General features: G+C 47.5%; 2 protein-coding genes across 4 annotated transcripts in view; one reads left to right on the top strand and one right to left on the bottom strand.

Annotated features, from left to right (window-relative positions):
• Positions 1-875: 875 nt before the first annotated feature.
• Positions 876-9,211, bottom strand: LOC138769753 (uncharacterized). The gene is made up of 3 exons (XM_069948398.1): positions 9,058-9,211; positions 3,779-3,910; positions 876-1,978 (listed from the first exon to the last, which is right to left on the bottom strand). Exons 1-3 carry the CDS (start codon positions 9,110-9,112, stop codon positions 1,353-1,355), a joined length of 813 nt encoding a protein of 270 aa, XP_069804499.1. The 5' UTR covers positions 9,113-9,211; the 3' UTR covers positions 876-1,352.
• Positions 9,212-10,375: 1,164 nt separating this feature from the next.
• LOC138769554 (uncharacterized) overlaps positions 10,376-21,464 on the top strand; it is a 33,135-nt gene continuing 22,046 nt past the window's right edge. For 2 of the 3 annotated variants that reach the window (XM_069948116.1, XM_069948114.1), the window contains exons 1-2: positions 10,376-11,848; positions 14,061-14,117. In XM_069948116.1, the coding sequence (XP_069804217.1) occupies positions 14,074-14,117 (44 nt within the window). In that variant the 5' untranslated portion in view covers positions 10,376-11,848; positions 14,061-14,073. Of the gene's footprint in view, positions 11,886-14,060; positions 14,118-21,464 lie in introns of all 3 variants that reach the window. The other variant, XM_069948115.1, reaches the window with a different exon arrangement.

Raw genomic sequence — 21,464 nt, 5'->3', positions numbered from 1 at the left:
CTATGAGAAGTAACACCTGCTAAAGAAAAACCCAAGGCATTAGATGACATAGCCATGTCACCCTCTGGGGTGGTTGAGGAATTACCTACCACAAAGGGCTGCACATCAAAAAACTTTTTTAATTGTAGTTTGCGTGTGGCTTTGAACAGATCCACCTCGAACTCAACGAGGTCGAACTGTTCAGTGACACAAAAATGTAAACCCTTATTTAGGACTGCAGTCACGTTTTCATCTAGGTGCACGTCAGTTAGATTTACAACCAGGGGTGGATCGTTAATTAGTGAAAGTCTCCTAGGTTGTTCCACGAGACTTGTTTCCTTTTCACACTTTGCGTTTTTCCTTCCTCGCCCGTGTCCCCGTCGAATTTTCTCCTTAGTGCTGGTACGTTTTTTGGCACATTATCCTGCATAGCAGGTGTATTGGAAGCCACAGCTCCAGCCTCATCGGGTTGGCAGGTAGAAGTAATTTTAGTGTCCATTTTCTTATTTTTACTGGTATAGAAAGTCCTTTTATGTTTTGGATTAAATAAAGAAGATTTTTTATGGTGAGTGCCTTCTCCATTCTCTTTTTCTTGGATTTATATGCCTGTACACTGCATTTTCTGAGAGGTGCACCCCTATCTTCAAGTGCTGAAGTCTGCCTAAAGTGCCCGGCCCAAGGTTGAACCGACTGAATTGGAGCAGTTAGCTGCCGGTCCACTGTCTCTTTGCCTCAAGCAAATACAGATAGGTAACAGGTTCTTGTAGTTACTGCACTGATGTCTTGGACATCACTTACACCTCTGATAGTTTGAAGTGTTAATACCTCAGGTAATATAGCGCATATAGGCACCAACCATCCACCCTCCTTCCAGAAATGAAGACATAACACAGAACAACTTTTGCTGGGTGCCATATACCACAGCTTTTATTACCTAACTCACGAAATAACTGGCACACGGTGCCAAACACTTGTGTATTGGGGGGAGGGGTTAGTAAGCGGTATGCCACGGCAGCTCCCTGCCACGCAAGTCAGCCTTACTAACCCTGACCCCCTCTTATTGTTAGACTTCTAACCACAGAAAAAAAATAAAAAACATAAAAAAAACAAAAAGGGAACGAGGGTGGGAGACGGGCTAACCAGATTCAGCAGACACTGGGAGGCCGATGGGAGGAAGCAGCCGCGTATATATCTGGAGTAGTTAAAACATGAGGTGTTCTGCTCTTACTGGGCTCATGCCACTCCGCCACCACTTGGGACGTGACACACTAAACATTTGATCCCTACAGTTGGTGGGAGATTATAGGTGGGAACTACAGGGAGGGCTGCCACATGCCGCCAGTGGGCACATTTACTATACTGTAAGGTTCCTTTCAAGGACTACCCCGTGGAGGAGACCTTGTTTTCCCACACGAGGCTCCAACCGCCCAAGAAAACAAAGCTTGTTCGATTCCCTCCTGTAAACCAGACAGAAAAATATCCATGCCTTTTTCTGTAAGGTGGAGACCGTCGGCGGACATTAGATCTTTATTATCCTTCTCGAACTGCCGATGCCTTACTACCACACCAGAAAGAGAACGAACAAATCGCGACATGCGCGCATTGATAGTTCTGCGTGCTCTTTCCGCTGCAGCTGGATCCCTGGCACCCTGCCAAACTACACGGGGCGTAATCTCTGACCATACAAGGATCATTTTGGAGAAGAATATACCAAAACGCTCAACGTCGGAACGCATAAATGTCAGAAGCTCTACCAATTTTAGGTGAAAAATATCATTGCCCCCCACATGGATGACCAGGATAACAGGCCCCAAGGACTCCTTTGCAATGCCAATCACCTCAAGCATGACCTGCGACCATCGCAGCCCATGAATACCACGCCAGAACACCTCAGTGTTGCGGAACCCAAGATTCTTGCCGCCAGGTCTGACTTCAGCATGTTGGGCTGCTTGAGCGATATACGAGTGGCCAATTATCCATACAACTGGAGCATCCACACCTGCAGAAACAAAACAAAAAAAAAAGGAAAAGAAAAAAAATCTTGTAACAATTTGGGTAAGAAGCAAAGCAAAAGCATCGCCACATGCCAAGACACATGACCTCGGCCTATGGAAGGCCAATCCAACAGAATCAAACTGAAAAACAGTGGCAAACCATATGGGTGGATGAGAAAATTGTTATCCACCAGCCGAAGCTGTAGAAAAAACAGATACAAAATGCACTGAGCAAAGCTGGCTATCCATCCACCGCTGGCAGTGGGACCCATACACCTCTCCCAGAAACATCGGTCTTGGACTCCCAAACCCGTACTGCATTATCTCCCATAACCATGGCTGAGATTTTAAGACCAATACTTGTCTACTCTAAAAGTCCATAGACACAAGCAGTGTCTCGCATAATAACTTACAAGCTGATGGCAAATGCTGTACAAGACCCACCAGGAGCAGAAATTAAATTGTGGGTCCTGCTGCGGGCATGTCAGCAATGTATACTTACCTGTCCTGCTCCCCGGCAGATGCTACATCAATGATGACAGGCCATTTCCAGAGGGAGTGGCACGTCAATGGATGTTTCTAAAACAGACACAGCAGGGGGGAACGGGTGTCCGAGATCTGTCAGCTGCGAGGGAGACGGAAAGGTAAGTACAGATACAGTGCTGACATGCACCCTGCAGCCTTGGCAGGATCTGTAATTATCAAGTTATTCCAGACAAATGAAAAGCCCTATTGACAGTCCCCCAACCACAGAGGTAAAAATTAGGGACGCCCGCAAGCATGTGCAGCTCCACAATGTGCAATGCCTCCGATTTTAAGGGTTCAAACCCACTTGCCGGATCTGCAGCGAGTCTCCTTGCTGCGTTTTTGCAGCGAGACTCGCTGCAGATCCCAGCCCTATACTTTCATTAGCAGAGAAACTGCAGCCCTCCCCATTAACCCCCCAGCCGCCGGACATTATACATTACCGGGTCCCCATTCCTGCTTGCTTCGGGGCTCGCGGTGTCTTTACGGCCCGCCCGGCCAATCAGTGCGCTGCGGCGGGGCAGCGCACTGATTGGCCGGGCGGAACGTGCCGGGAGCCGCCGAAGCAAGCAGGAGCGGGGACCTGGTAATGTATATCCTGCCGGCCCCCCCTGCACCCCTGATTGCCCCCGGCCGCATGATCGCCCCCCGCACCCCCCGGCCGCACGATCGTTCACCGCGGGGGGGCTATCGTACGGCCGGGGGGTGCGGGGGGCTATCATACGGCCGGGGGGTGCGAGGGGCTATCGTACGGCCGGTGGGGTGCAGGGGGCGATCGTGCGGCCGGTGGGGTGCGGGGGGCGATCGTGCGGCCGGGGGTTGCGGGGGCGATCGTGCGGCCGGGGGGTGCGATCATGCGGCCGGGGGGTGCGATCATGCGGCCGGGGGATGCTGGGGGCGATCGGGGCTGCAGGGGGCTGCGGGGGGCGATCGTGCGGCCGGGGGCTGGCCCCGCCGCAGCGCACTGATTGGCCGGGCGGGCCGTGAAGACACCGGGAGCCCCGAAGTAAGCAGGAACGGGGACCCGGTAATGTATAATGTCCGGCGGCTAGGGGGTTAATGGGGAGGGCTGCAGACAAAATCGCAGCAGGTTTCTCTGCTAATGAAAGTATAGGGCTGGGATCTGCAGCGAGTCTCGCTGCAAAAACGCAGCAAGGAGACTCGCTGCAGATCCGGCAAGTGGGTTTGTACCCTTAGAAGGTATTCTACTGTCAGAGCCAACCATTCTGATTCATAACCTAAAACATTTCGCCACCCCACCAGAGGGTACCATGGCTTACCATTCTGCTGCCTCTTGGTCGGTGTTACAGATGAAGAAATCTGAGGCATCACGGGAGGTCCAATAGGTCTTACAGATACTGAGGGCAAGGTGGTCTCCTCTTCTTGTCTCCAGGTAGACGTGTGTACAGAGCCTGCCAATTGAAGAGTCAGAGCATTAGCAATGGTGTTGACAATTCCTCCTCAAAAATCCTCTTCCTACATCCCTTAAAAGCTAGCCCATCTCTTACCTTAGTTCCTGTCATCTCTGGGCCCTATTACACGGAGCAATAATTGGCCGATTATCGATCAGTGTAGTAGAGAACAATCAGCCGATGATAGTGTCATCAACTGATCATTTATTTAGGTTCAAACCTAAAATCATCACGCACCGACCGCGCATCGCTGCATGGAATAACGAAGCGCCGCGGGCGACCAGCGATTCCACAAGCACCATGCTTTACCTAAACATGTTGCAGGTCTTCTCCTGTGCTGATTCTTCCTTACGCAGCGACAGACCGCTCAGCCAATCACTGGCTGCTGCACGCAGGATCGGGAGGAAAAAGGAGCGCAGGAGAAGACCTGCAACATGTTTAGGTAAAGTCTGGTGTTTAAACAAGGGCTGCAAGGACATTGGTAAGGATGTCCCTGCAGCCCTCGCTAAACGATTATCGGGCCATGTAATAGGCCCAGTAAACGAGCGCTACTTTAGCAGATCGGCGCTCGTTTACATTATTGATCGGGCCCCCATCAGCCGTGGAATAGGACCCTCTGACAACCATAGATGCCGCAGGCAAGGAGGAATCAAACTACACCTACCGGTTACTTATTTTGTGACAGGGTCAGACCAATCCTGTTAAAATGCATAAAGCCTATGCACCATGTGCAAGGACTGCCAAAAATTAGAAGGAAAGAGGGAATCCCATACATCCTTCATTACACATAAGGGAGGGGCTCATGCACACGCAGTAAAAATTTTGCATGAGAGCCTGGTGGGAACATGCCATATAATTGTGGGCGAGAGCCTGGTGGTGACCCGCGTAAAAATAGTGCACAAGAGTCTGATGGAGGCCCCCGATGGTGACCTTCTTCCAAATTGAGGCAAAGATCCTGGCATGATCCTCCTAAAAAATTTTAATTAAAGAAATTATATAAATTTAATTTGAAATTTAAATACCATGGCAAAACTGCGGGAAGATACTGGTCCAAGGATGTGGTAATGAATAACAATACAGTATTCTTCAGAGCCCTGGAATTTGATTGAGGACACTTTCAATTCTTTAAAGAGTATCTATGATAGGGCAAGTCTGGCAGCTGTGGAAACGCAATCTACAATTCGAATGTAATCACAACTCGGGGGAAAGTGCGGCATGGCAGTCATAGAAGTAAGTAAGGACTGTTAATTATGCACCCAAAACCAGCCTACCCCCTCTAAAAAATGCTTGAAGGACTTCTCCTTCAAAGCTAATTGCCTGCCTGACTAAGAGCCCTATACCACCGGACGATTATCGTTCAGATTATCGTTAAATCGTTGGAATCTAAACAATAATCGTTCGGTTGAAACGCAGTTGACGATTAACGACCGAACGAGAAATCGTTGATCGCTTTATAAGACCTGGACCTATTTTTATCGTTGCTCATTCACATAACGTTCGCAAATCGTTCGCATTGAATAAGACGTCGTTCGTTCGCAATAGATACGAACGCAATAGCGAAGAAAAACTATCGCAATTACGATCATAAGTAACGATTATCGTTCCATGGAAATGAGTGAACGTTTTCAGGTCTTTCACAATAGCGGTCGTTTGAGATCGTTAATCGTTAACGATTATGCAAATGATAATCGTCTGGTGAAATAGGGCCCAGAAAGATTATCTGACAGATTATCTGCCAAAGATTTGAAGCCAAAGCCAGGAATGGACTATAAACAGAGATCAGGTCATAAAGGAAAGACTGAGATTTCTCCTCTTTTCAATCTTTGGCAGATAATCTGTCAGATAATCTTTCTGTGTAAATGGACCCTTAGGGTACTATTACACGGAACGATAATTGGCCGATTATCGTTCCATGTAATAAATACAATCATCGGCTGATCGTTGATATAGGTTCTGACCTATTTTTGTCTGGCGCCGACCGCTACGTGTCATAGCGGTGCGCGGGCGGTGACTAACAATATACATTTCCTATCCACATTCCAGGGCTGCGGTCTTCTTCTCCCCGGGTCCCGCGCGTAACGTCAGAGTGGCCTGTCAGCTGACAGGCCGCCCGGCCAATCACAGGCTGCGGCGGTCCCGGCCTGTGATTGGCTAAGTGGCCTGTCAGCTGACAGGCCACTCTGACGTTACAACGCGCGGAACCCGGGGAGAAGACGACCGCAGCAGCAGCCCTGGAACGTGGATGGGTAATGTATATAGTTATGCAAGGGCTGCAAGGACATCGGTAACTATGTCCCTGCAGCCCTTGTTTAACGATTATCGGGCCGTGTAATAGGCCCAGTAAACGAGCGGCGATCTAGCAGATCGCTGCTCGTTTACAGGTATTATCTGGCCCCCATCGTCCCGTGTAATACCACCCTAACCGTACATTACCTGGCCCTATCCCTAATGTAAACAAGCACTGATCTGCTAGACAGGCACTAGTTTAGTGAGCCTCGATAAAGGGCTAATTTTGAGTGATGTCCGTGCAGCCCTTGCTGTATATAGTAAATAATAAAGTATATACATTACCTCTCCACCCTCCTCGCTTCTGACTGCCAGCAGTAGTCACTGGAACTTCAGAGACTGTCTCTGACAGGCCACTCGGTCAATTACTGGCCAAGATGGGGCAGCGCCACTGCCAGTGATTGGCTGAGCAGCCAATCAGACACCAGTGTAGAAGATTAGGTGGCTGCAGGTGAACAGAAGCGAGAGGAACATCGAGGAGCATGGAAAGGTAAGTTTTTGTTATTTTTTCAGTAACCAGCTATCGGCCGTGCACTGCTTTTACACAGAACGATGCACAGTTGGCAGCTGATGATTTTTAGGCAGGACCAAAAGAAATAATCAGCTGATAATCACCGTCATTGGCTGATCGTTGCCTTTTTAGAAAGCGAATCTGCCTGCTCCGCGTAATAGGGCCCTAAGCCCTACAGCTAACAGACCGCAAGTGATTTGAGCATCAGGAGACCTGGGTCTTTATACACCCAGGTCACATGATGCAGCCAGCCAATCACTGCTATGCTTGCAGCCAACATAGCTGCTGAGTAGTAGGACCCCCTTAGCCCCTTGCCCGAATGTTTATTTGATAAAGCCGCTAAACATGCAGGGAGGAGACTATCGGTTTTACTGGAGCACCACATAGTTTTCACTCAAGTACAATCGAGTGAATTGAGCGAATACTGTGAAAGAGCTTGCTCGCTCATGTCTAGTCCAACAGTATTGGGCTATGTTCACAAAACGTAAGTTCCGTTAAAATCATGGCCGTTGTGACAATGGCCATGATTCCCACGGAACTTACGTAGTGCTGCCTTCTGAGGAAATCCCGGCCGGAGTGTATACACATAGTATATATACACTATATAGTATAGTGTTTGTTCAAGTAAAAAGTGATCTTTTATCAACTGCAGATTGTGTTAAGTGTCACAGTTAGCCCCGCCCCCTCGCTGGCCATTGGAACAGACTGGCCAAAAGGTCTAGACCCCACCCCCTCTACGCCGGCCAACCAATGGGTGTCAAGGGGGCGGTGCCATTGTGGGCGGGGTTAGGTGGCACTAATGCCGCGAGGCCACGCCCACTTAATACAATCTGCAGTTGATAAAAGGGCACTTTTTACTTGAACAAGCACAATGACGTATGATATGAAATAAAGTATGAAAAACGCTAAATTTACCCTTTACACCTGTGTAGAGATGTCAGAATGCACAAAGGGGAGACAGTGTCACTTTAAGGACCAAATGTCCACATATTTGTTTGACCACACTTTATTTTTGACCTTTTCATCTAGGGGGGCACCCAGGGGGCTAATACCACAGACGAAGGGGGGGCTTTTGCCTGGTTGATCGCAGTGTATGATAATTTACCCTTAATCCTCTGTAAACCAGCTAGAACCTCACGACACCACCCGCCTAAACCCTAAGACCTCGTAAATGAGAACTCACTTGTTCCCGATGAACCCTGAGGAGCAGGAGTTGAAGAAACCAAAGACACAGATGTTGAAGCAGCTGGAACAAGATCTGGAAGTGGCGCGCTTGCCTGTCCCCCGCTTTCCACCCTGGATGAGTGTGACGATCCCTGATGGCTTACATCTTTGGCCTTCCTGTGCATAGACCCCTCAGATGCGCTCGATCCACTATCTGAAGAGGATGGGGAGCGCCTGTCACCAGGGGATGAGTGAGATCTTTGTCTGCTGACCCTGCGGTGAGGTTGCGAACGGGATGGAGGATCCTGGGCCTTGTCATGAGAGGATGAGCGGGACCTCTGCCTGCTGTCCCTGCGATCATGTCGGTTACGGGATCTTTGCCTGCGGTCACGGGAGCGAGACCGTTGCCTGCTGACTCTGCGGTCACGTCGGTTACGGGATCTTTGCCTGCTGACCCGTCGGGAACGAGATCTTTGCCTGCTGTCCCTGCGATTACGGGACCTTTGCCTGCTGTCCCTGCGGTCACGTCGAGAACGAAATCTTTGTCTGCTGTCCCTGCGATCATGTCGGGAGTGTGACCTTTGCCTGCTGACCTGTCGGGAACGGGATCTTTGCCTACGGTCATGTCGAGAACGGGATCTTTGCCTGCTGACATGTCCAGAAGCGGACTGAGGATCCTGGGCCCTAGCATCAGGAGTTGCCTTAAGGGCTAGACCCTGTGGGGCAATATAATAAGCCCTTTCAGAAGGTGGCAGCTGCAGGGGGGGCACATTAACTGCCCCATCAGCTGACAGCACTGGGGCATGTGAGCTCAGGATACTGTGTGCTGCAGAGTGCATAGACACCCCTGACCCTGCTGCAGCCACCAGACCAGCAGGGGTTAATGAAGCTGGGGGAGGGGTGAAGGCCGGCTGAGAGGCCGAGGACAGGCTGTAAGGATGGCCGAGCGACCATGACAGGAGCCTGGAGCACATAAGAGCCGAGCTGACAGGAGGGGGAGCGGTGCTAACAGGAGGGGGAGCGGTGCTGACAGGATGGGGAGCGGGGAGAGGAGCGAGGGCCCGTGAGGAGACCAGGCCGGACATCCCATGTGTCATAGCGGGAGCGGGAAGCTGCAGGCTGCGGAGGGAAGAAGCACCGGGAGGGGAGGTGACCTGGGAGAGGAGGCGCAGGAGCCAGCTCTCACCCTCCATCTGCATCCGCGCTCTGAGGGCTGCGCGCAAACTCTCATCGTCCGCCATAGCTCTCCTCACAGCCCTGAGGGAGCAGCGATATATGGGGGAGGGGAGCTAGTGACGTGGCGTGTGAGGGAGGGCGGGAACGGATGGGTGGCGCGTCCTGTCACGAGCTGTCAGTGTGAGGGAGCCGTGAGATTACAGCACTGGCTGCCAATGCCGTCAGTCAGGGAGGGCGACCCGCAGCTGCTGCAAAACTACTAAAGCTTCGGCTGTCCGGCCATGATGGGAGTTGTAGTTTTGCGGCAGCTGGAGGGCCGCAGGTTCCCCATCCTGGCTCTATAGAGAGGATCTCACCTGCCACCAGCAAAAGGGACGGGGACCACCAAGCAGTCAGACTATTATCCAGTCAGCTCACCTGGGGGACATTTACTAAGGAGTCTAATTCGATAATTCGCCCAATCGATCGCTTAACGATTTTTAAGCAACAATTTGGTTTTTATAACGATCAGTGCTTATGCTGCGTTTACACGGAACGATTATCGTGCGAATTTGCACGATAACGATCAAATTCGAATGATAATCGTTCGTGTAAACGCAAAGGTAAAAAATCCAATTATTCACTTAAATAGCCCTTGATAAATTCCCGCCTTGGTGTTTTATCCCTATATAGTTTCTCACCGCTGAGAACTTGGCGTCACGTGTAGCTGAAAATCAGAAAGTTTCATCTTTTTTGCTCTAAGATGCTCATGGTTATGATCTTACACTTCAGTGCTGGGGGTGACATCAATTTGGTCTTTGTATAGTAGATGGTGCACTGTGTACTCCCCTATAATAGATGGCCCCCTGTGCTTCTGCCCCCTATAGTAAAAGGCTCACTATTCCCAATAGAATACATGGCCCCTTGTGAGTTATCCTGCTATAGTAGTTGTCCCCCTGTGAGTAGTCCTCTATAGTAGAGGCCCCCCTGTGCTACTGCCCCTATAGTAGATGGACCCCTGTAAGTAGTCCCCTATAGTAAATATAGCCTTCCGTGAGTAGTCCCCTATAGTAGATGCCCCCTGTGAGTAGTCCCTTATAGTAGATGGCCCCCTGTATGTAGTGTCCCTATAGTAGATGCCCGCTGTGAGTAGTCCCCTATAGTAAATATAGCCTTCCGTGAGTAGTCCCCTATAGTAGATGCCCCCTGTGAGTAGTCCTCTATAGTAGAGGCCCCCCTGTGCTACTGCCCCTATAGTAGATGGACCCCTGTAAGTAGTCCCCTATAGTAAATATAGCCTTCCGTGAGTAGTCCCCTATAGTAGATGCCCCCTGTGAGTAGTCCTCTATAGTAGAGGCCCCCCTGTGCTACTGCCCCTATAGTAGATGGACCCCTGTAAGTAGTCCCCTATAGTAAATATAGCCTTCCGTGAGTAGTCCCCTATAGTAGATGCCCCCTGTGAGTAGTCCCTTATAGTAGATGGCCCCCTGTATGTAGTGTCCCTATAGTAGATGCCCGCTGTGAGTAGTCCCTTATAGTAGATGGCCCCCTGTGTAGTCCCCCCCATAGTAGATGACCTACTGTGTAGTCTCCATATAGTAGATGGTCCCCTGTAGTAGATGCCCTTGTGAGTAGTCCCCTATAGTAGATGGCCCCCTGTATGTAGTCTCCCTATAGCAGATGCCCGCTGTGAGTAGTCCTTTATAGTAGATGGCCCCCTGTGTAGTCCCCCCATAGTAGATGACCTACTGTGTAGTCTCTCTATAGTAGATGATCCCCTGTGAGTAGTCCCCTATAGAAGATGGTGCTCTGTTAGTAGTCCTATAATAGAAGGTCACCTGTGCTTCTGCACCCTATAGTAGAAGGCCCCTATTCCCAATATAATAGATGCCCCCCTGTGAGTTATCCTACTCTAGTAGTTGGCCCCCTGTGAGTAGTTCCCTATAGTAAAGCCGCCCTTTGTAGTTCCCCTATAGTAGATTGCCCCCTGTGTAGTCCCCTATAGAAGAAGGCCCCCTGTAAGTAGTCCCCCTAGTAGATGGTCCCCTGTACTGCTGCCCCCTATTGTAGATGGCCCCCTAGTCCCATGGCCCCCTGTGTGTAACCCCCCTATAGTAGTGCCTGGCCTCCGGGATGACTAGACAAAAATGTAATAAAATTAACAAACCCACCTCCCATACGCTTCTCCTTTCCCCTCTCATGCTCTTCTGTCTTCTGGCACAAGCAGCATGTGTTACAGACGCTGCTAGTGTCAGACCTCCCAGGTGCACACACACGTCCCGGGACGGCCCCGCAGTGCAGCACATCACTCAGGGGTCCGCTGGTGAATGGGAGGATCCTCCGGTGGGCCCCAAAGTGATGTGCTGCACTGCACTGTATGATGAGGTGGGAAGTATGGACTTCACACGGGGCCCCAGGAGATCTCCCACATTATAATCCACCCCTGCCTAAACCTATACGCCCCCCCCGGGGGTGCCCCCCGATACAGTATGTAACTACCGCACGAAAAGATGATTCAGACAGTCAGTACTCAGTGATTTCATGGTGACACAAGAGGAGGGACAATGTAAGCTGATGAGGGTTCCACTGATACAGTGTGTGGGATGTAGAGAGGAGCGGACATAGGTCAGGATTTATTTTCATTGTTAAAAACAAAACAAAAAAAATTAAAATAAAGAGAGTGTTACAGGAGCCTCAATGGCCTGAGGGGGCGTGTATATGACGGCACAGTAAGGCGGGAGATGAGGCAGTATTATAAAAGGGACAAAAACGAAAGGAATAACAACAGAAGAGGAAAGCAGAGGCTGCAGAGACTGGCACAGGTGAGTGGTCGGCCTGATCGCCACCTCCACAAATCAGGTGGGGTCACTTGTTATTGGAGTTGACCAGAGAGAGAGAGAGAGAGAGAGAGAGTGTCGTCACTTGTTATTGCAGCTGACCAAGGACAGAGAGAGAGTCATTTGTTATGGTGGCTGACCGAGGCCAGAGGGAGAGAGGTGTGAGGGTAGACCAGGGGTCACACTGTGCACCTCCAGCTGTTGCACAACTACAATTCCCATCATGCCTGGACAGAACTGTGGTTTTGCAGCAGCTGCAGGGCCCTAGGTTTGACTCCTCTGTGCAGGGTGTGTCTAATGGCGTCTTCTTGTTAATACTGAACAAAGTTATAAACACTTCTATTCCTGTAGTGCAGACCTCTGATCCGGCTCTAGTCATCCTGTGCAACACATTTTGTATCCCCTTAGATCAGTGATGAGGAACCGACGGACCTCCCGCTGTTGCAAAACTACAACTCCCATCATGATTGGACTGCCGAAGCTAAAGCTCAGGCTGTGCGGGCATGATGGGAATTGTAGTTGTGCAACAGCTGGAGGGCGGATGTTCCCTATCTCTGATCTAGAGGGAGCGTCAGCGTCATGTATGTGATCATGAGACTTCAGTCCATACATGAGAAATCATGCGTTTGTTCTTTTTATAGAAATGTTATTTTTATACAACTTCCTTATAGGAGAATTGCACAGTCTTTCCTGTATCAGCTGTATAGAGAGAGGATGTTTTATGGGAGTTAAAGGGTTATACAGCCTTAGAAAAACATGGCTGCTTTCTTCCAGAAACAGCGTCTCTCCTGTCCTCAGGTTGTGTGCGGTATTGCAGCTCAGTTCCATTGAAGTGAATAGAGCTGAGTTATACGTTACCTGAGAGAGGGAGGGGGCGCTGTTTTTGCAGTTCTTTCTAATCCTCGACAACCCCTTTAATGGGAGTTAATGGTGTCATAGATAAATGAGATGACTCTGCTGACCTGGTCCCAGGACCCACAGATCAGCGCTCAGCACAGGGGTCTCATCACAGGCACAGTAAGGCTATGTTCACACAGTGCGCAAGCAATATGAGCCCAGGTTTTCAAGTGTGTGGTTTTTTTTTAGGTTTTTCTTTTTTTACATTTTCCATTCTTTTTGTGCAGGATAACTGTGTTGGAATGTTTGTTGTTTTGTTGCTATGGGGAGGTTTCAGATTCCTTTTCATCATTTCCTGTTGCTATTAATAACATGCAGTATGAGTAATCTATTGGTTTGTGTCACCATTTTGAACCCTTGTCCCCTATCAGCCTCCAGGGTGACCTTGTAGCTATAACTTTTGTCTGCTGGGAGTATGAAATTCAGATCAGATTACTGCTCTGTCCATCATCCTGCTTTACACTGCAGCACTGCTCTATCATGGCACAACTATAATCAACTGTTTAAAGGGGAACTCCAGAGGGAAAAAAAAACATAGTTTTCAAATCAGCTGGTGTCAAAAAGTTATACAGATTTGTAAATTACTTCTATTTAAAAATCCCCAGTCTTCCAGTACTTATCAGCTGCTGTATGTCCTGCAGGAAGTGGTGTATTCTTTCCAGTCTGACACAGTGCTCTCTGCTGCCACCTCTGTCCATGTCAGGAACTTTCAAGAGCAGGAGAGGTTTTCTATCGGGATTCTATGAGGAGCCACACCATCCGGGGCAGGGTGGAATACACCGCCCCCCCTAAACACTAGTGTTCATGGGGCCCATACTGTGTGTTGATATGGGGCCCATGAATCCTACTTACACCCCTGTCCAGAACAGTAGCAAATCCCCATAGAAAACCTCTCCTGCTCTGGAAAGTTCCTGACATGGACAGAGGAGGCAGCAGAGAGCACTGTGTCAGACTGGAGAGAATACACCACTTCCTGCAGGACATACAGCAGCTGATAAGTACTGGAAGACTGGAAATTTTCTAAATAGAAGTAAATTACAAATCTGTATAACTTTATGACACCAGTTGATTTACAAAAAAAAAACCTCCAGAGTACCCCTTTAATGTCAGTGTGTAAAGCTTATACTGTAAGTTCTGGAGCTCCATCTAGTGGTGGCAGCAGGAACCAGCTGTCTGTCAGTGGTTTGATGCCCTGTGTTATACTGGGAGAGATGTTTAGGAATTTCAAGGCTGCATCATTTAAGCCATTAAACTCGGGATAGATGTGATAATGATGTTTTTTACTGTCTTTCCTCTTCAGTAATCCTGCAGACATGGCGGTGGTGATTATTGATGACCATTCAGTCGAGGCAAAAACGTAAGTGACCATAAAAAAAATCCAATGTCCTGGTATGTGGCTGGCACTTGTATGTTGGGGTATTTGGCTGGCACTTGTATATTGGGGTATGTAGCTGGCACTTGTATGTTGGGGTATGTGGCTGACTTTTGTATATTTGGGTATGTACTGTAGCTGGCCCATGTATGGTGTATTCTTCCCTGCCTCACCCAATGGCATCTGTACCATCTGGTCTGCTGGGCCAGCAGTTGCCAAAAATTGGACCACTCCTGAGAAGAAATGTGGTACCCTCTAGTAGCAGAAGTCCAGCTTCTGTATCCTAAATGAAGGGTAAAGAAAGAAAGTACCTACACTGTGTTCCTGGCAGTGGCTCAGAGCCAAACCAGTTTAGTAGCTCAGCGGTCCACACCCATTGCTTGTTACACTATGTTGTCTCTAAACAAACAGAGAGGATGAAATGATCACAGTTCATGAATAGATTGGCATATGAGGGCACCATGTCCGTACCCATAGCCGGACCCCAACATTGGTAATAGGTATCATTATGATAACTGAAAGAATTTTATCATTTCTAATAGATGAGAAGGCTTCCAGCTCTGTGCCTCAGGAATACTACAAGCCTTCTCCAAGTAGTAGTGTAGACCCCAATTGTAGGGCCAGTTCACACTAAGTAAACACATTGTAAATCTGCGGCGGACCTCTCCTCTCCGCCGCGGAATCCCGCCGTGCTCAGTGTGCTGCTGTAAGTGAATGAGAGGACGCGTGCTTGTCTGCTGCCGCTGCTCTCCGCTCGAAGAAGTAACATGTTACTTCTTTGAGCGGAGAGAAGAGGAAGCGGACCAGTCATAAATTACCAGCCCCCTCCTTGGTCGGCATCCCGGGTGTTGACATGCTTTGCTGCTGAACTGGTTTGACTTTGAACTATGTCTAGGAGTAGATTGCTCTCTAGGTCTTTACACTTATCCGGCACCGGGGCACATAAGCTGGACATCAGCTGCTAAAGGGTACCAGGTCGCTCCACAAGTCAGGTCCCAGTGTGAGCTGGCCCAGCAAACCAGATAGTACCAGTGTGTGCCCCCAGGGAACAGGCCCAGTCAACACTCAAGAGGGGCAACACAGTAGGTGGCACAGGTTCAGCGTTAACCATCTGGTACTGCAGCAAGAGAGCTGATACAGTACAGAAGGGATTAGGCAGAGGCAGAGATATATGGTATGGATTACAAAGGAAAGCTGGAACAGGAACAGAATATCTTAACTAATGGTCTCAAAGAACCACAACAACATTTGGGCACCAAGAAGGTGACGGAACACACTCACATACTTGTGAAAGACTTATCATAATTATACCAGCATAGAGAGAAGAAGCAGGCACTACGGCTTCTCGAGCCCCGCAGACACAGCACCGATGACAACTTGCTCGCTAAAGTGGTGCTCGTGGATAAGGCACAATGGTTCGGTAATGGTCAAACAGTCCAACAAAGAAATCCACTGCACTCAACGGTATCAGCGAAGTAGATGCTTTATTACAGGAAGATAAATACAACAATGGCAGGTGCGTTCCACCGAAAGGAGCGACAAACGTTTTGCGCTTGCGCGCTTCAACTGGCTCACATAATCTACGTCATAGCCCTGGCGCAGCTAAATACCTCAGCAGCATCAACTAGCATGTTAAACAAATTAACTCCATATGTACCAGGCGCACTGTGGGGCAAATACCTGCATCTCACACAATACATTTCAAATCAGTACAAAAATGAATCAATGTTAAAACCTACACACAAGAAAATCTAGAACATGCAGTTACACAAAAATACTCATATCATCTAAGGCTTCCATTGCTCTTGTTTTCATTATCCACCAGGATTCACGCTTCAACAACTTTTGATGGCGGTCTCCGCCCTTTCTGGGAGGCTTCACCGTTTCCAATCCTAAGAATTTAAGGACATTTTTGTCACCATTATGTTTCTCATTAACATGATCTATTAGACGTGATGAACCTACGCCTGTGTGGATGGAATTGCGGTGCTCTCTGAACCTAATAAACAGTTGGCGGATTGTCTTTCCTATATAGAAGTGACCACAGGGGCACACAATGGCATACACTACAAACGTAGACCTGCAAGTAATCAATGGTCTGATCTGCCATCTTATGCCCCCTATGGTCACCTCTCTACCCTCCTGCATCTATGGTTTCCCTTCGGAGCAGCATTTTCTAGCCAATTTTTATTGTTATTTTGGCTCTTCTGTCTCGGATTGGCGAGAGCATCCCTAATGGTACGGGTCCGTCTATAAGAGAAAATCGGTTTTCTCAATGCAACTTCTCTGACATCCTCCTCTCCTTCCACTAGGTGCCAATGTTTGCGTATTGCACTTTGAATGACTTTATTCATTTCTGTGTATCTAAATGAGAAAAAAATCTCCTATCACCTTTTTTCTTTTTTTTGGTCTGCAACATTTGTTCCCTAGAGCTAACTAGAGCTCTATTGTTTGCTGTGTTGATAATATTCAAGGGGTAGCCCCTCTCTTCTAATCTATCACTGAGTTCCTGAGCCTGGTGTAAGAAGCCCTCATCTGTACTATTCAGACGGCGCAGTCTTAAAAACTGATTCTTAAAAACTGATCTCTTGACGTAAGGGGGTGGAATCTATCAAAATGGAGAAGAGCATTCATGGCCGTGGGTTTACGGAATCCAGATGTAGCAAGCTGTCCACCCACCACCTGTTCCCTCACGTCAAGAAAATCCAGTGAATCTCTACCAAATACTGCTGTAAAGGCCATATTCATTTTCCCATCTTTTTTTAGGTAATTAACAAAAGCTGTGAACTGTTCTTTAGACCCTGACCACACAATAAATATGTCATCCATGAAACGCAAATGTGACAAACTATTTCAAAAAATGGTTCATTTCAGTAAAGACAAATCTTTGACTCTTATCATAACTATACCTTGCCATGTGGGGGGGGGGGGGGGGGAGTAAGACAGATTTTAGGAAATAGCCCAGGGCCCATAGTCCACTTAACTTATCACTGATCATGTGAAATAATTTCATTTCACATAATAATAATACCTATGACTAATGTGGAGGCACAGCCATGGGCACAAGGATGGCACCCTTACATGCCAGTCTATTCATGATCCACTTTGAGAAGCCTCTCTGATCATTTGTTTCAGGATAACATAGATAACATAATACTATATAGAAGATACACTACATAGATTACTTATTTTTTTTTTATGTAGGCAGGAGGTATAAAACACGAGTAACTGGAGGATCAATCTGATGCTATTTATTACTGCAGTAAAATAGTGTTTTTAGATTTATTAAGCTCTTAGAAAAGTAAAGAGCGTGAAAAGAAAACAATCTACACGCCTAAATGCAAAAAATGCTCAAAGTAAAGCAAACATTTTGAAGAAAAGATGAGAAGTGATACCACTACCACTACTTTACTGACACAGCATGTCAGTGCAGTATTACGAATATTTAAATAGTTTTGGAAGCAGCCATACTTACCTGTCCACACTCCTCCTGATTACCGCCAACTCCGATCCCATACTCAGTGACAACCCAATCACAGGGAAAGCGCAATGACTGGCTGAGTGGGCTGTCACTGAGCAGGGGATCGGAGCCGATGCTGTAGGGCAGTGTTTTTCACCCTTTTCAACCTCGGGACTCCCCTTGGAAAAAAAATTAGCTTGGGGCACTCCTACTAGATAATGTTCTACAAAATACAAAAAACGTCATTCAGTGACTCACAGGTGACGTCCTCTTTGATCTGAGGTGTCACCTTCCCTTTTCCTCTCTATCTGGCCCGGACCACCATGATTATTTCTTCCAGCTACAATTCTTCTCTTCAGAACCTGAGACAAACATCTTAGGCTGGGTTCACACTGCGTTTTTGCAATCCGTTTTTTTATCCGTTTTTTTGCAAAAAAAAACAGATGAAAAACGGATGGAAAAAACGGATGCATTAGTATGCATCCGTTTTGATCCGTTTTTCTATTGACTTCCATTGTAAAAAAAAATGGATCAAAACGGATCCTTTTTTTAACGGACACAAAAATAGTGTCAGCTCCGTTTTTGCGTCCGTCCGTAAAAAAAAAAACGGATCCATTTTTTTTACAATGGAAGTCAATGGAAAAACGGATCAAAACGGATGCACACTAATGCATCAGTTTTTTCCATCCGTTTTTCATCCGTTTTTTGCAAAAAACGGATTCCAAAACGCAGTGTGAACCCAGCCTTAGGCTCCACACATTTCTCGCAACTTCCTTTCCTTTCTCCCTTCTATAGGCTCCCATACTTTGGAAACTGCGCTGTTTGGTGTTATATGCAGTAAAGTGAGTAGAAATGTGGGCTGCCCCCTGTATGTAGGATCCCCTGCTGTGACCTCATACACTAATGAAGCCCCCTGCAGTATGCCCCCATATAATAATAATGCCCCCTGAAGTATGCCCCCATATAATAATAATGCTCCCTGCAGTATGCCCCCATATAATAATAATGCCCCCTGCAGTATGCCGCCACATAATAATAATGCCCCCTGCAGTATGCCCCCACATAATAATAATGCCCCCTGAAGTATGCCCCCATATAATAATAATGCCCCCTGCAGTATACCAATATGCACCAATAGTTAAAAAAACAAAACATCATACTCACCTAATCCGCGCTGTGTGGCTGCAGGGAGCAGCTCTCCTTCCTCTTCGGGCTCCATCTTGCGAGCCGCAGGGCCGGAGAGGTCACGTCCCCAAGTCCCATAGGCTGCAGGTATGAAGTGTCGGCGGCCTATGAGATTGAATGTAGGAGCAGGACGCTGACAGGCCCTGCTCCTACATTCTGCTCAATTGAATGTTCTGCCCGCTCAGTGCGTGCGCGGCTGCAGCTTTTAGGGATATTAAAGTGACAGTTCCCACCGGGGTCCCGCGGCACCCCTGGCGCGTTCTCCCGACACCCCAGTGTGCCGCGGCACCCCGTTTGGGAAACTCTGCTGTAGGGCATCTGGAGGAGTGCGGACAGGTAAGTATGTCTACTGCTACCTATTGGATTTTGTTAATATTTTTGTATATTTGATCCCTTGAAAAGGATCAAATAAACTAAATATATATTGACAATGAAGCAAAGAGAGATATGGTCGGCACTACAGTCTGGAGCCGCTCCCCGCCACAACCAGACAGCAATCGGGAGGTATGCATGGCGGTGCTAGTGTGAAAGCAGTCTTTATGTTAGAACTCTGGTAAGTAGAAAAGGAAAACTGCACTCACCGGCATTGGAGACAACTTCTTTATTTTCTACATACGTGCGGACATTTGCAGAGCAGACGCCAGCTAGATGCGGGTAACAGGCTTGTTTCGCGCTTCTGCGCTTCAACAGACCCCTCCCCCTTCGCTACGTCAGCCTATCTAAGTATACTAAACAGAGTGACGTGGGTGAACATGTGATTAAAAACATTGAAACATATAAAAACAATTGGACACACAATTCATATCAGAAAGCTACAATCTATTTTATCATTCAGGCCACCGGGACCCTCGTCTTCAGTACGCAGGATCCATTTTGTCTCAGCCTTCATTAGAAGGCGATGACTATCCTCCCCTGTTCGGACTTTAACCCTTTCAATTCCTGCAAACTTAATTGCAGATAAGTTGCCACTATGTACACTATTTACATGATTAATGAGTCTTGGTGCACCAGAGCCAGTTCTAAAGGAATAAAAATGTTCCCTAATACGGGAATGAAGCGCCCGCTTTGTTTTACCTATGTAGAATCTTCCGCATTCGCAGAAGATTACATAGATCACTGAATTGGTTCTACAACAGATGAAATCGTTAACCTGTATCTGTTGTCCATTTATGTTCAAACCAGTACCTTTATACATATATGTACACCAGTTACAGGAGCCGCATCTATGATTGCCTTTTAATTCATGCCGCAACCAAGCTGTGCCATCTTTACTTCCTGTTTTCATGTTACTGTGCACTATTGTATCTTTAATACTCTTGCTCCGCCTGAAGGCAATGAAGGGTTTTTTCTCAGCCTGTTCACACAATGCTGCGTCATTTTCTATGAGATACCAGTATTTGTGAATAGCCTTACGGATTTGTGTGGCCATTGGGGACAATCTAAAAGAGAACGCAAATCGATCATTAACATTATTTTTTAATTTTTTAGATTTCGCTGCATTACGGAGAAGGATATTTCGATCTTTTTGTGTGGCTTTCTGCAGGGACTCATCCAATAATTTTTCAGGATATCCCCTGCTGAGTAAGCGTTGTTTTAGCGCTGCGGCTTGAATTCTGAAAGTCTCATCTGTACTATTCATACAGCGCAACCGGAGAAATTACCCATAGGGCACTGCTTTCTTCGTTGCTTCTGTGTGGTAACTATCGTAATGAAGCAAAGTATTGGCTGCCATGGGTTTCCTATAGCCTTTTGTTTCTAGATAGCCATTTTTTACGGACACCACGACATCCAAAAACTCCATCTCATGGGGGTCAATCTTGCTAGTGGAAAACATATTCATTGTGTTTTCTTGATTCAGGTAACATATAAATTCCTCAAAATCTACTTCTGATCCTGTCCAAGGAATGAAAACGTCATCCACAAAACGTGAATACCTCTGGATAAACCTAAGGAAAGGATTTTTTGTATTAAAAATAAAGTGCATCTCGAAAACTGCCAAAAATAAATTTGCTACAACACAAGCCACTGAAGTACCCATGGAACCATTGGTCTTCAAACATAAAGGTGTTATTGGACAAGATCAAATCTAGTGCTTCGCAAACAAAATCTATATACTCTCTGCTCCTATCTGTTTTTTCCAACAATTCACGGATACTATTTATTCCCAATCAATGCGGAATACGTGTATACAATGACTCCACGTCGATGGTTGCAAGGAGTATGTTTTCCTCGCATACACAATCCCCCAGGCCATTGTCATATATTGACAATGACAATGGACAGAGTTCTAATGTGTCTTTGAGAAACCTACTACATTTTTTTCATTGTCCAAGAACGGCACCGGCCGCCATTACTGTTAAAAGTAATGGTGGCCACGGTGCCACGTCCCGATCGCCGTGACCGGCCGGCTGATCACGGCGATATAAGTACCCCATGAAGGGGTTAAATACCTGCTTTGGACACCTCAGCTAGGTAGCTGAGGTGTCCAGAGCAGGTATTGACCCAAACTCACCTGATCCAGCGTCCCAATTCCAGGTTCCGATCGCGTCCTCGTCTTCGTCCGCGCCTTCGGCTTTTTCCGGCGGTCCCCTTCGGTAATCATCGGCTCCAGCGTCGTCAAACTTTGGCTTTTTCCGGAATTTGCGTTCTACTGCCCCCTAGCGGCTGATAAGTGTATATAATACACA

The sequence above is a fragment of the Dendropsophus ebraccatus genome, chromosome 12, assembly GCF_027789765.1.
Source record: "Dendropsophus ebraccatus isolate aDenEbr1 chromosome 12, aDenEbr1.pat, whole genome shotgun sequence".
NCBI lineage: Eukaryota > Metazoa > Chordata > Amphibia > Anura > Hylidae > Dendropsophus > Dendropsophus ebraccatus.
The sequence above is the reverse complement of the archived record's forward strand: the minus strand, read 5'-3'. Positions and strand labels throughout refer to the sequence as shown.